The 15,702-nt window shown below is 32.4% G+C and overlaps 1 protein-coding gene across 2 annotated transcripts in view; it reads right to left on the bottom strand.

Annotated features, from left to right (window-relative positions):
* Positions 1–15,702, bottom strand: part of LOC145293137 (beta-arrestin-1-like) — a 252,833-nt gene that overhangs the window by 26,074 nt on the left and 211,057 nt on the right. For both annotated transcript variants that reach the window (XM_080139545.1, XM_080139546.1), the window contains 3 exons: positions 14,382–14,623; positions 1,195–1,254; positions 57–124 (listed from right to left, as the gene is read on the bottom strand). In XM_080139545.1, the coding sequence (XP_079995671.1) occupies positions 57–124; positions 1,195–1,254; positions 14,382–14,623 (370 nt within the window). The remainder of the gene's footprint in view (positions 1–56; positions 125–1,194; positions 1,255–14,381; positions 14,624–15,702) is intronic.

The raw sequence follows: 15,702 nt of genomic DNA on the forward strand, positions 1-15,702 counted from the left end.
CTGAGTAATGAAAATCACTTAGAAACAGGAAGACAAAGATATATATAGTTTGATACCTTTTATGGGGTTTTTCATCAACATTGTCAGCTACGTAGGTCTTCAGTTCATAATCAACACCACAAGGCTGAAAGAGAAATGAGGAGTATTAACGCTAAATTTATTTCACTCTACAAATAGAAATAAAAATTTTGCCCAAATAGGATTTTTTTTAGTTTACAAAAAGAATAATTCTAAATGACACGTATGATAAAGTCAATAATCACTTGTGTTTGATACATCGAAAACCATTGTGCTTATTTAGAATTACACTTCATTGAAAAAAAAGCACAGAAAAATCTTTATGATGTACAGGAACGTAGGGGTCATATTGCAAAAATCACATAAATGAATCGATGTTTAGCAATTAAAAAGTTGTATTTTGAATACCAACAAAATCTCTGTAGTCAAATTGAATTGTCGCTCTAGAATTTTAACACATTCTAAACAAATATGGCCACTCCTGCTCCTTGCCTCCTCATAGAATGTGATTTTCTTAGTTAAAAAAAAAAAAACCAAAAAAAACATACTGGATCAATTTTTGTAATATCACATCTTTTGTTTCGTAATGTGTACTTACATCAGAAACATTTGTCTTTTTTTCTTCTTCTTCATTAATTCTAACTCTAATCACTAAAATTACTTTTGATTGATTTAATTTGTATTATTCGGATTACAATTCTCATCTTGATTGTTATACTCTCCAACCTTCTTCAGGCAACAATATTTTTATGAATACAATCAAGATTAGAATAATGTTAAGAATTCAAATTCTAAATCATCTCAAAATTCTGAATCCTGAAATTTTATAAGCTTGTCTGGAAAGGCATTTGGAAATGTAGAAAAAAAAAAAAAAAAAAAAAAAAAAAAAAAAAAGCAATGACACCAAACATATATTTGATTAAGTCAGAGTCTTAGTAAATGTAGCCCTTTTTTTCTTCTTTTTTTATAGAAAGATAATTATGAGCTACTTGTAAAGTTGAACTTTTATATAAAAAAAGATATTTAAATAATAAAATTTATCAGACAATTTTAGTTTATTCTTCCAAAATAAAAAAAATTTCTTTGAAACAAAAACAATTCACAAAAGAAAACACTAAATAAAAATGAAAAGGGAATCCAATTTGAGCATTTTTAATGAAACATTTAAAAACTCACCTTGCCTGTGTCTCCCGGTGCAGGTTGTAGAGTAACAGAAGCTGGGGCATTGTGAGGAAGCTACAAAACACAAAAGAAAAGCAATGTTGACAACAAAAACAATTCAGGTAGAGAAACAATCAGAAATGCCAAATTCTGGCAAAAGAATAACAAATAATCGTAGACTGCTTACCAATACAAATGAAAGACTTGGGCAAATTCTCAATACTTTGGGAAACTAATTTTTTGATCATTTAGTAATGCTAACTAATCGAAGTACATTTACTCATAGCAAAAGATTTTTAAAAAGTTGTAGCAATTATTTAAAGTGGAGTTGTCTGGGATCAAATGTACTCTATACTCCCATGATTTTGATTCAGATTTTTTTCTAATTTATAAAAATAATGCAAACATTTGATTTTTTTTTTTTGCTTTGAATTTCAGTGTGGATTCTTTACATTAGGATCTACAACCCTTACTTTCAGGCATTAATTTCATTTTGCTGTAATTCACACACACACACACACACACACACACACACACACACACACACACTAGCAAGGATTGAATGAAGCTTGATATGTACTTTTTCACTTGGTTCATAACACTATATTACTTCCTTTTTCCTTTGTTTTACTGCTCCCCTCTCCTGCACCTTTTTATAGTCGGTTTGGTTTAGCTGTTTTGTTTTATGACATATCAACCCTTTTTGGGTCATTTAATGCTGAATCCAGCTATTTTGGAAATAGTATTCATGTTGCATCCAGTTATTTTGTAGGTTTTTATTCTTCAAGCTCTTGTATCTTCATTTACTAGTTTGTAGTGTTTTTTTTTGTTTTTTAGTGTATTTTATCGTTTTTGTTCCCTGCTCTGCAGAATGTGAATGAGTTTTGCGATGGGAGAGGGAAAAAGGTTACAGTATTAATGTTTGGTACAATTTAAGTTAGGAAACCTGTCAGGAAATGGAGGAGATAGAAAGAGAAAAGGGAAGAAGGAAAACGTGGGTTTTTGTTTTTGCATTAGAAAAACAAAAAGCATCAATGTTAGGTGCATTTTGTTTCAGGAAGTTAATATCTTCAGACAGCCTGATCTGGTAGCACTCGTTTTTATAGTCGGAAGAAGCTGAAATATGTAAAAACTCTGAATATTAAATGTCTTGTACATATGGTGTAAATTTTATTAGAATTGGATAGACCAATTTTAAGGGGTTCTGTCCTCGTGGGTCATTTAGAGATAAAGCATATATAGATATTTAGCATATAGAGAGTAATGTAGACTACTCCCATTGTCTTCCCCAGAAAATTTTATACTGATGATAAAAATTTTATAACTATAAGTTATGTTTTCATAGCCGACTTAGATTTGGAAACACTACCATTGTTTTCCACACTTTTAGATTTTGTGTCGATTATGAAACATTTTTTTCCATAGGAAAACATCATGCACACACAGACATGGAGTTTATCTGTATATATTATAAAAGTGAACTTGTCTGAGTGAATGGGTGTGTGCAGAACGGTCTCCACCAAACTACTGTCAACTTTTGGTCTGCAAACTTGAAACTTGATATATGGGGATTTAAACCTTAAATTTGTGTAACAAATTCAATTTTATTTTTAGCCGGTAAAAATAGCTAAGGTGTAAAAATTGACAAACTAGAACTTGGCAGGTGTAAGTAGACTTATGCATGTACAAGGATATATTCATACGTTCAAGTCAGTTATTTTGTAAAGCTTTGATGTGTATGTCATCTTAATTCAGATGGTAGCAAATGGCACACAAGTCATTTTTTTATAAACTTTTGAAATCACTTCTGTATTGGATACAATATAATAGTGAATTAGGTCTATAATAATAAATATTAAATCTGCATTAATTAAAATATATTCAAGTGTATTTTACAATGTGTGTGTGTGTGTGTGTGTGTGTGTGTGTGTGTGTGTGTGTATATATATATATATATATATATATATACATACACACACACACACACACAATAAAATAATGTCAATTTTTCCCATATGCATTACGAGGTATTACGTCTAAACAGACAATATATTGAATTACACTGTAGTCACATTTTATCTCAATTGATGCACGTATTCAGAAAATATGAATTTGTTTTGTTTGTTTTGCATACTTTCTCCATTTTTCCTGGCTTGTTTGGCGTACCTAAAGTTATCACACAGTAATTTTCATTCACATGTGAAATTTACTTTTTACTACCTTACACTGGGAAATAGTGTCTTTTACCTATTATACTTTTACTAACTAAATACAAGTCGATCACTAAAATTTACACCTTTTTGTTTTTACAAATTTTGATTGGCTATAATCCTATTTTAGAATATCCAAATAGGATTGGCGAACACTAAACAAACAACCATTGAAATTAAAACATGGTTTCTCATATTGATCTATTCAGTAAGAGCAATTATTATAATGAACCGTTTCAGAAATATTTTGTCTTTTTTACTTTAGACACAAAATCAAGTCTTCATTTCCCATTAGATGTACATCACGTGATTAGCTTATTGATTAATACAATGAAGATAAAGTATGGCAGAGTGAACCACCGTAAATTGAGAAGCAACAAAGTCGCTGTTAAACTGTCCCTTAAATCTCACACTAAGTTAGCGTAGCAAAATAAAAATAAAAATACAATGAAAAATTTGAAAAAAAATCTTTTCAAAATAATCTGCATTAATGATTTTATCTAAATTTCATAAAATAAATTAATATTACCAACATAAATGGGTTTAGAGCAATTACTCTTCAGCATTAGTAACTAAAAGTTGTTTTATTTACAACTTGTTTGCATTAAAACAACATTTATAAGTTATGAGGTTTTTTTTTTCATTTTGCTTTTGTTGTTTCTTACAAAATGAAAAAACTCCATTACTGCTTTTAAAGTCAGATCAAACTAACCGTCAAATTTTCAAGCCATTATTTGAAATATTTTGTTTGAAAATTATTTCATTTTTTTCTTCATTAGAGCCTGTAGCATTCTTTTGAGGTCTGTTAACACCCAGTAGACATTGGGGCTAAATCTAGAAAATAGGTTGAATGTGGTAATAATTTGTAGTGCAATTTATATATATTTTTTTTTCCATTGTTACAACAAAACTTGTTACAGTGTTTTGTCTTGGTGGAAGAGAATTTTCCTCATTTGTAGTCATGTTTTTTTGTTTTTTTTTGTGATTTTTGCTTTCAAATGCAAAATATTTGGCAATATTTGCTATTGATGTTTAGTTCTTAAGATAATGAATAAAATACTTTGCACATTCAAAAATACAAAGGCTAAAACTTTGCTGATGTTTGCATCTTTGATCACTTTGGATGGCTTTTACCTGTTGCTGCCCATTCAACTTATTGTTGATTCATCTCTGGAATAAAATGCTGGATCTATATCTTATCCATCATCAAATTCACTCAAAAACTTCTTTTTATTGCATTAAAACAGTAACATACACCACTGAATCGTTGATGCATTGTTTTTGATTTGACTGTGAGTAAATGTGGCACCCACTTTCTTGAACAACTACAAATTTCAGGTGACTTGAACAATCAGCATCATTTGAATATGTACAACTGCATTCAAAATGAGTATAATACCTCTTAACCATTGTTTCTGATGAAGCAGAATCTGAATAACGTCATCAAATCATTATTTTGATTTATCAACATGAGAAAGAGTTTTTTTTACATCGTTTATAAAATTTGCAACAGTAGTTTCACTTAAGTGTAACTGATAAACTAATAATTTGATTGAGCTCAAATTTTGACAGGTGTCATCTGAAGTTTAGTACCTTATAATAATCATAAAGGGTTTTATTAGTGGTCCAGTGTCAGGTCCAGGATTTATTGAGTGATGTGTTATACCATCGTTTGTACATATAGTATCCTCCTTTCCACACGAATTCACAAAGAGGAGGGCATCACCAAAGATAAAAACATTTCATCCATTTCAGCTTCAAACATTACAAGTGTTGTTGTGGGCTTTAAAGTGACAAATAGTTTTATCCAAATTACTTTATGCTAAGCAAGGCTATTCTATAAATAATGTTTAAATCATGTAAAAGCGAGAAACCCAGATACATGAATAAATGGTCACATGATTTTATTAATGTAGAGATTTATGAATGGTTAGAAGCTCTGCTATCAAACGCATGCATAATATTCAAATACCTCATCAGTGGCATGCCAAGGATTAAAAAGAGAATATAAAAATTTGAAATCATTCTAGAATAACAGAAATAAACGCAAAACATCTTGTATAACGAAACACAAATCAAAGACCAGCATAACAATGGCAGCAATCAAGAGCAAGAGAGGGAGGAGAAGAACTACAAAGTTCGAAAGAACGGAATGGTCATTAAACAGAATCACTTTATCTTTTATTATTTTTAGACTTTTACATGAAAACTTATGTAAAACTACTTGGACACGATTAGCTTTTCATGCTTTACAAAAATTATTCAATTGTAAAAATTTGGCCATCTTGTTTCGAGGTAACCTCAAGTTGGAGGATCAAATACGATGGTAGGTCACCCATCATAAAATTTGGGATTTTTTTTGTTGAATTCGAATAGGTTAAAAAAAAAAAAAAAAAAAAAAAAAAAATGGAAATTATTATGAACGAAAATTTCCAATGCTGATCAGATTTAATGTAACATTTTAACAAAATAAAAAAAGTAAAATTAAAAATAACAGAAAAGTTTCCTCTAACACCATGACTTAATCTGAAAAATATTTCCATATCGGGGGTTTAAAGCTTCCCAGCATGCAGTTATATACTTACAATACATCTAAATCATAGATTGAGTCAGGCTTGATTTGGCATAATATGTTGAAAAATTTTAAACAAAATGGTTTTATTTACTTGTTTCCCCTTGTAGCAAGATTAACCATAGAGAGAAAGAGTTAGCTGTGACATTCAGTTTATAGTGGGGGAGAGGGAAGGGAGGGGAAATCAATTTCCCCAAGTAGGAAACTATGTTATAAAGATAGTATTGTTTAAACCAATCAGCATTCCCTGGTAGAGGAAACGCAGGCGACCAACAATACCCGCTCCCACCCCAGAATGAGACAGTAATGCTTAAGAAATTAAAAACACTCCTAGCTAATATTAACCCACACGGGGGAAGAGATAAAAGTTGACAGAGACAGAAGGGGGTGGGAGAGAAAGAAGGTGATAGAGATAAAAGGGGGAGGAAGAAAAAGAGGGCGACAGAGACAGAATGGGGGGAGGAAGAAAAAGAGGGCGACAGAGACAGAATGGGGGAGGAAGAAAAAGAGGGCGACAGAGACAGAAGGGGAAGAGAGAGAAAGATGGCTACTGAGACAGAAGGGGGAGGGAGAGAAAAAGAAAAGGGGAAGGGAAAGAAAAAGCGTGAGAAATACAGAAAAGAAGGCGACAGAGACAGAAAGGAAGGAGAAAGGGGGCGACAGACGAGAAGATCTTCCATAGGAAACAATTGTAGAAAACAGCAAGAGACACTCATCAGTAGTTGAGCTCAACCTGATATGAGATGAATATTTATTTATACAATAGCAGAAATAAAATCGCGATAGTATGTCTCCCCTTCCCAGTTGACGAGATGAAACCTTTTCAAAGTGATTACAAAGGGAGATGAGAGTTACGCATGTAAATGCAAGAACGTTTTCACTTTAAGAATCCCATGAGACAAAAGACACACATGGACTATGCAAACAACAAGCGGGCCAATCATCAAGTAGATGCAATCAGAAAGCAGAACACGAATCCAGAAAGTGTGACACAATTTAACTGCTTTCAATTATTGTACGGTTGCCATGACAACTGGCAAAACAGCATTTGTATAAGATTAACATTAGATATTAATTCACGTCAAAATAGTGAGCAACATTTTGCTTTTTTAATAACATTTGACGAGGAAAAGGAAGAGGAAACTGTAGACATGAAAAACCACAGATTTATTCAACACCTTTTGCAAATAGCGAGGGAACCAACTCAAGATGAGAAAATAAACGAAAGTATTCCCTAGAGACTATAACAATTTAAAACTTTAGCAGATATTAATGGTTTTTCTGATCAAATAAAACCTTATCTTAAAAAAAAAAAAAAAAAAAGAATGGTAAAACTGGATTGTAAAATATTTTTGTTCAGAGAAGTTGTCAGAAATCATAAAAATGAACACTTATTTCATCTGTTATTCCTTCCTGAGCATTTTCCTTTCTATTTTTTCCGATGTTCTATTTCTATGCTATTACTGTTCCTAATCGCATTTGGCAATTGGTTTCAAAATATTTTATTCTATTAAAAAAAAAAAAAAAAAAAAAAAAAACAATTGGTTAATATATCTAGTTTTAAAAAATTGCCTTGACAATACTTTCCTATAACAAAAACAATTTTTATCAACTTTATCATAATCAGAAATGCCTTTATTTTGAAATTTTAAAAAGAAATCATTTTTATTCTTTGCTCTAGGAAAGTAGTTAATTATACTTTAATATTTTCTTGCCAGTGTAAAGGGTCACAACTTATCTATATTCTGATTTAATAATGTCATTGTTTTGTTGCTTTAAAATTCATAATATCAAGGATCTTTTCACTCAATGTCTTCAACCTGCTTTAGTGGATGACGTCATCAATTTGTATAGAGAGACAAACGAGAAGAGTTTTATTAATATAAATGTTACTGTGGGGGGGGGGCTTAGCCTGTGCATAAAATACGCTTAAATATGATATTTTAATTTGTCCAGATTTCGTATATGTTGTTATAGAGACGTGATTAAAAAAAAAAAAAGTATTTAGGTGCCATCAACTAGAATCGAAACCAAAACTGTAGCATTCAAAGCTGGTGACGTTACCATTGTACCAATGTGACACGCATACAAATTGATTAAAAATTAAAAATAAACTAAGATGAATGTACAAAATGTTCAACGATTTTTTCAATTTTGACTCATTTTTGACCTTCAAAAACAATTTTAACCGACTAAAGACCCATAAAGAATGGTCCATAAAAAAAATTCAAACATTTGAGGCCCCTAGCGCCACTCTGCGACTTTTAGTTTTGGAGGAGATAGAGTTTGAAAATATGTAGAGAGACAGACCGACTGTTTATATATTAGATTTTGAAAATCACAATTTAATAATTAGTTTTTTCTTTTATCAGCAATCGTTAAATGTAAAACAAAATTGAAGTATTGCAAACAATGGCAAAACATTTTGTTTATTTTGATAATTGGAAGCATTTCCGTGAGAAGACATGTTTCTTTTTATCAAATTAATGAGGATTAAATTAGTTGAATGAGAAAAAAAAAAAGGCTTCCATTTTGATGTCCGGTTTGAGACTTCATGAAAAGAGACTTTTTTTAAACCTCTTCAGGCATTTTGATGAAAATTACATGAACAGGAAATGTCAAATCAGGAAATGGATGAGCAAAAATGCGAATTTTTGTGACTGAAAAATGAAAGTTATTTATAGGACAGAGTCTTTGCCATTTCTAAAGAAAGGAGAGAACTTGAATGCCTACTTGACACAATCCTCATGTGTCTAAGGTCTTTCTGTACATAGGTTTGTCAGTACAACCTGGCATGAGGATATTCTTCCATAGAAGTAAACTTTATCACATATTCAAAATCATATAGTATTCACAGCCCAAATAAAATCTCTTTAGTATGACTAACCCACACTAGCTTTTACAAGAAATGGTACACAATTTATCCAAGTGATGTTACCTCAAATAGTAACATTAAGCACCAGACTAGATGAATTCTTGTCCTGGAATCCAGTAAGACCAAAAAGATATACTATAACATATTAAAATGGTCGACTGGGGATAGGAAAAGCATGTTCTCAATTTCTTTACAAAGCAGTGTTTGGAGAGATATAAAACTTTAATAAAATATTCAAATATCTATATAGAGTTCAAGTGTTTAGCTTCAGGAAGATGCCACCTTGATTTTTACGAACTTTAACTTGAGTAAAATGAAACAAAAAGAAATAGAAAAAAAGCATGTATAATAACACATCCCCCCCTCTCCAAATAAACGATGCGTATGTGCATAGAATTTTTGTGTGTGTGTTTGTATGACATATTTGACCATGTCTACATTAAAGTAGCAGATGACAAAATATGAAATGTAAATATTCTATGAAAACATCAGATCAGCCCATAAATAATGTCCATAAATCTGGAACTATTTTTTATTGAAAGTGTCCATACCTTTTCTAAAATGTTCAAAATTGCAACAAATTATACTCAAATGAATTGCTACATTTTTGAATGACGGATTAATTTTAATAATTTGATCTTTTATTCTATTTATATATATATTTTTTTTTACTCATATTCACCATAAACAAAGTACATTTCCCTTGAGATACTAGGGCCTACTGTGAATTAGGGACCATGCCTACAGGGACACTAAGTAGAGAGTTGAGCAGTGGGAAATTTAGGTAAAAATGGTAAAACGGGCGAAATAGGAAAAAAATGGGAAAAGGAAAAAATATAAATGAAAATGTCAATCAGTTTACTAAAATTTTGGATACAATACAAACAAGTTTATCAAATTAAAAAGAAAATTCAGCGATGCTTCACTACAAACTTCATCTTTCCAAACATTAACCAACTACAAAGGATTTAAAGCAGATGATGCTTTAGATTTTAAGCAGAAGCAACCGAAACTATTGTTTATGGAATGAATTCTTTAAACAAAAGAAATTATAGATGATTTCTAGTTGCTGAACACAATTTCAACTTAAAGAAATTGCACAAGAAAAAAAAATTCTAGTTTGTACATCAGTGTTGATCAGCAAATAAAGCCACAAAAGAGTGAAGGCAGACATTGAAGCACATGTTTGCATGTGGAACAAATCTATAACAAGTCTCACTCTCCACAATGATTCACTTCAATCTGTGTTGTTCCTATTGCACACAGACAGCAAGCATTTCGTCATTTCAACTACCATATGTGTAATATGTAAATAGTAAAAATTTCACAGCATTAAAAAATAATTGCAAAAGTGAAATCACTAGAACAAATAGGTTTACCAAAATGACCAAAAACATATCAAGTCGCACAAATTAGGAACTCATGATTTCTGGAAAATCTATAATAGTGTAGGAATAATGGGAAATCAAAAATTTCCCTATTGTCCAACCACTATAATATAGCCTGCACAACTACTGATACGGCTAAACTGATTACCCAGTGGGGTCGCCTTGAATTCCACCTAGAATTTCACAACCACTCCTTTCCAAACTTCCCTCTGTGAACAGAAGCCACACTAGACACTCTGATCAAGTTCAGGATATAATAAAAAGCTTTGACACCTTTAAAGCATGAAGCTCTGATCTATTTGCTATAGTCTTTGTGAAATTCTCTGCTGAGCTGGCCCCTGTCATCTCCAAACTTTACAACAAATGCCTTGCTGTATGTATTGCTTTCTGGATGGCTGGAAAATTGCTTTTGTGGTGTTAAAAAATTCTAATAAAAAACTAACCTGCAAGATTATCACCATATCAGCTTCCTCACATTCTTCACTAAATCCTTTGAATCATGAATGCTAAACTCTTTTCTAGCCAGCAGTATTTGCTGATAACATCATACACTTACATCAACATGTGAAAAAAACGAACATACACATTCAAAGCAATGGCCAAATTCTTAGAAAATGACCATCAGTTTCTAGTGAAATGGGGGAATAAATGGATGGTAACATTGAATGATACTAAGACAAAGCTCCTTTTCTTTTAACAATTACGGTGGGCTCCATCTACCAGGCTAGAAAACTTCTCACACCTACCAGTATCCTATATCTCTACAAAGCCACAATTTACTCTTGGTCCCATGCCATCTATCGAACTCCAGCCCTTGTCCCACCGCAATATTGCATCCCTGTGCTTGTTTTATAAGTGCTTTAATCAAATGCACTCAGACAAACATGGGGCACTGGTACTTCCGGTGTCAATGTTGTTAACCAGTCAAACAGAAAAATTTACTGTTGACGTACCCAAATGCTGGAGAGTTCCCTACTCCAATAGCTTCTTTTCTCAAAATGATAGCCTTTGTAATTCCTTCTCTGCCTGTTTTCTGACTGTACCAACATGCAGAAACTTAAATGTAATGTAAATAAACATCTTGCTGCACAACTCCCCACTTATGATGCCCCTGCCTTGCAGGTATGGCCTCTAATTAGCAGTAGCCTCCTATGTATCTTTGACAATTGCCTTGTTTTTAAAGAGAATAAAACTATGATACCAAAATAAACTTTAAAAATTCGAAAACAAAATATCTAAAAATAAAACAAAATAAAAATAAAACATTGGGGATTATTTTTCAAACAAGATAAGAATTTTAAGAAAAAAAAACATCGTAAACCAGTATATATTTTGCGAGGAGAATTTACTCTCAAGTCTGAAGAAAAAAAAACAATTAATTTTAGAAGATGGACCTTGCATTTACTTTTGGTAACTTCATAACTTGTCCTTTCGATCTCATGAGTGATGTTTCTGACAAAGTGGGAAGAATTGCTATCTTCAGGGTCCTAATCAATAACTTCTCATTTTTCCAGGACCAAATGTTAAATTGAAAATTGTTTTACTTTTTTCTTTCAGAGATTTAAATTTGTTTTTTTTTTCTTAAATATTTAAAAAAAAATTATTTTCAATTCTTCCTATTTGTGGGAAAATCGGAAGAAAACATAAGTTAAGATTGAGAATGAATCATGGAGAGACACTAGAAGACACAATGTCGTACAATGGTCAAATTATCTGCAGGAATCTGTATCAAGTGGAATTAAAAAGTTTGCAAATGACAGACATTTGTACAAATCAGCAGCAGCTTGAGTTTGTACAAATCATGAGCAGACAGCAATTTGGACAGAAATAGTAAAAATGCAACGTTGAGATATGTCTGCATATATATATGTCTGCATATATATATATATATATATATATATATATATATATATATATATAAATAAATAAATAAATGTTTAGAGGTACAGAATTTAAATAAAGTTTTAAATATAATGGCCGGAAGTATCTCGAGAGTTCTTTCAGCTATCATCTCATCAGGAGAAAATCGATAGCGTAAAAATAATACTATGTCGAAAGTAAATAATTCTGATGGGGAACTATTGAATGTGCCAAAAAACGATTAAAATAATGGCACAACAAGGGGAAAAAAAAAAAATGGGAGAAAAGATTCAAAGTTCCCCAAAGAGAAACAATACGTTAGATGTTTCTTTCTGCCGGCACAAAGAAGGTTTCCACAACAGCAATAGAGACAGACTCCAAAATCTTTAAATGGTTTCTGGAGTCCGCTCTATGTAGCACCTCGAACCATTCAATTTTATATCTATCGGCACAGCATGGGTTGTCAACCAAATGCTGGCCAATAGCAGAGTCCAAGGCTGCAGAAGGAGGGAGACTACCAGACCACATCCTCCCTTGTTTGATCTTCGATTGGCAGATGCTGGTTTATATGAGTCAAAAGATGCAAGGATGTTCGCCCAACATAACCAGCATCGCACTGGCATTTAAATTAATATACAATATTGCTATTTTGGATGTAAGGCAAACTATCCTTGTGAAAAGAAAGAAATGCAGGTCTCGTAGTATATACCAAGCGCAAGGACACAGAATAAAAGCAGTCATAAATACTTCTGCGAATCTGTTCGGAAAGTCCGTTACTCTTTTCCCCAATCCACGGTAATTTTAAATAAACCGGGCATTTAAAAAGTCCAAACTTTTTAGGGGATTTAAAATCTGCAACCTTTTTGAAAAAATACAGTCATCAATAAGGTCAACAGGATAACCATTATTGATGAATATTTCCCTGATCTTATCGAGTTCGGCGTCCAATCTGTTAGGTGAACAAATCATCAGGGCTCTATGTACCAAGTATTAATTAAGCCAACCTTATGTGATTTTGGTACAAAAGACAACCAATTCACATATACGCCAGTAAATGTCGGCTTCCTATAAATTGTAGTGTTATGTTTTTTTTTGTTTTTGCGATACGTTTTGAATGAATTCAAATATTTACAAAAGTGCATTTTTTTACCTAAATGCAAGTTGGGAATAATTTTCCCTTTAACCAACTTGGTACCTCCACATGGGGAGCAGCATACATATTGTTTTTAAAATATAATTATCCACTGACATGTGTTTCGTTGTTTACGACTCATCAGAGTGGCTGAATCTAGTGAAATTCGAAATTATATATATATATATATATATATATATATATATATATATGAGAGAGAGATATTTCCATAAATTGACCATTAACATTCTTTCAGTTTCAATAGAAGAGATACCCTTGTAAGGGTGTTTGCACAGGGGGTTCTATAGTGAAGAAGTGTTGTGTAATCAAACTGCACATTCTATTCTGGGGCAAGCAGAGAAAATCTGGTGAGAAACAATTAACCATTTCTATTGCTTACACTTCAATTGCTGATTTTAATATTGAACTCTTTAGAACTGTCTTTCAAGAGTTTACAAGTGTATATTTGATCTGGAAAAAGTGAAACAATTCACATAAGGAATGTAAAGATGAACAGTTTTTAATTTTGTTTTGGTATCGTTAAGTATCAATACGTGGACGTCAAATATTAGAAGTAGGAAGGACTTGCTAAACTATTATTACTGTTATATTACCGAGATAAGACCAAAGAGGAAATGTATCAATCTGGTAGATTGATACATTTGGAAAATGATACAAAGGAACATTAGACAACAACTGGATTATTAGAATTGTTATTCCAATTACTTCTCACAATATTTTAGCCAACGCCGACCTTCAGGTGCATATTTTTGAACGCTGAATCTTTGTCATACTCAGGAATCTAAACAGAGCCTCAAATCGATTTCTTATTTCGTCTATGTTCTATGAACTAAATAGTTTGAAGTATCCAAATGGTATAAATTAGCAATCCACTTCTTAATTCCGAATGATAATATAGTTGTGCAATTAAAATGATAGATACGTAGAAGCATTGAAGTCTTCATAGAGGGTGTTGGTAAACTAAGCAGTTAGCTGAAATAGAGGAGCAGTAATTGTTAAAAGATCGACAGGTGATGTTAAATTATGCCTTGAACATTTGGACAAATGTTACATAATTTTATGATGACGTTTCAGAAAAAGCAGTCCATGTTGTACATAACAAATAAACAAGATTAACATTTAGCGATTAAAGAATTTTACTTACTTCAAAATAAAATGGGTATGCATTTGGGCCAAGTTTTTTGATAAGTCGTCCTTGGAGCCGAGTGAGTGGTCGTTTTTGTTCTTTGGGGGGTGGATATACCTGGATTGAAGAAAGGAAGAGATCCTTGCGAAAGGTGAGGCCCAAAACATCCAGGTCTTCTCGGCCATAACGGAAGGCGGCTAAAATATGGGCATACACTTTGCGGTCCTTTAGATAGTCGGGATCCACAAGAATGACGCCATCTGCAAGGAAAAAACATTAAATCGGTAAATGTAGAAAAATATGATTTAATGAATTTACTAATGGAAGAAAATATAGCTGAGTGTCAGAGAGAGGAAATTGGGGAAGTAAGTTGAGAGAATTTTGAATAATGAAACTATTATTGTCGTGATACAATAATATAACTCGTTTTTATTATTATTGAAAAAAATATGTATCAATGCAAAGTTTGGTTTAAAAAAGTTTTCTTTTCGCTATATTTATGGAGAAGGTTGAGTGTTTATTCCAAAAGCCGTTCTTAACATGGGGAATTTGGGAGTAATACCTCTAAAAATCAACTCTGCAGGTAAGTCTTTAGTGGGACAATCAGGCTACATTGATCCAAAATGAATATTTTTTATTATTATTGGAAACTGACTTGAAAAGTTCTGTCTACTTATGGCAAATTCCCAAATCAATACTGCACATTACTAGTTTGACACAACAGCTGTTGTCAAGATTTAAAAGTTTTGAAAGCATCTTAAATATGACATTTAAAAGATATACTTTTATGTTATTTTTTTTTAGTGTGTAGTGTTCATTACCTTGGAAGGAAGCTCTGAATTAGATCATAAAAATGGTGAATAGTCGATTCAGAGGCCTGCAGTATTAATGCTGGAGTCCCTCAAGGGTCAATCCTAGGCCCAACTCTCTTCCTGATCTACATCAATGACCTCCCTAAACACATACTTAAATCATTCATTGACATCTATGCTGATGACACGACCATCTACGGCAACACATCAAAATTCTCTCTGATTCTCTCTCCTCTGATCTCGAGCGCGTGGTTCAGTGGGGGAAGACGTGGCTGGTTACCTTTAATGCATCTAAAACCAAACTCCTATTCTTACATCATCAACGCTCTGATCCCCATCTGGCATCAATTGAAATGGATGGCTCTTGTCTAGGAGAAGCCCCATGTTTTGACAAGCTTCTGGATTTGTCCTTTACTCCTGATCTGAAATGGAACACGTGCATCAAGTCTGTTGCCAAGGTCGCTGGAAAGATGGTGGGATCCTTCTACCGCTCCAGAAGATATCTCACTACTGATGCAATTCTCTAT

The sequence above is a fragment of the Euprymna scolopes genome, chromosome 14, assembly GCF_053919585.1.
Source record: "Euprymna scolopes isolate OS-2025 chromosome 14, ASM5391958v1, whole genome shotgun sequence".
Classification (NCBI taxonomy): Eukaryota; Metazoa; Mollusca; class Cephalopoda; order Sepiida; family Sepiolidae; genus Euprymna; species Euprymna scolopes.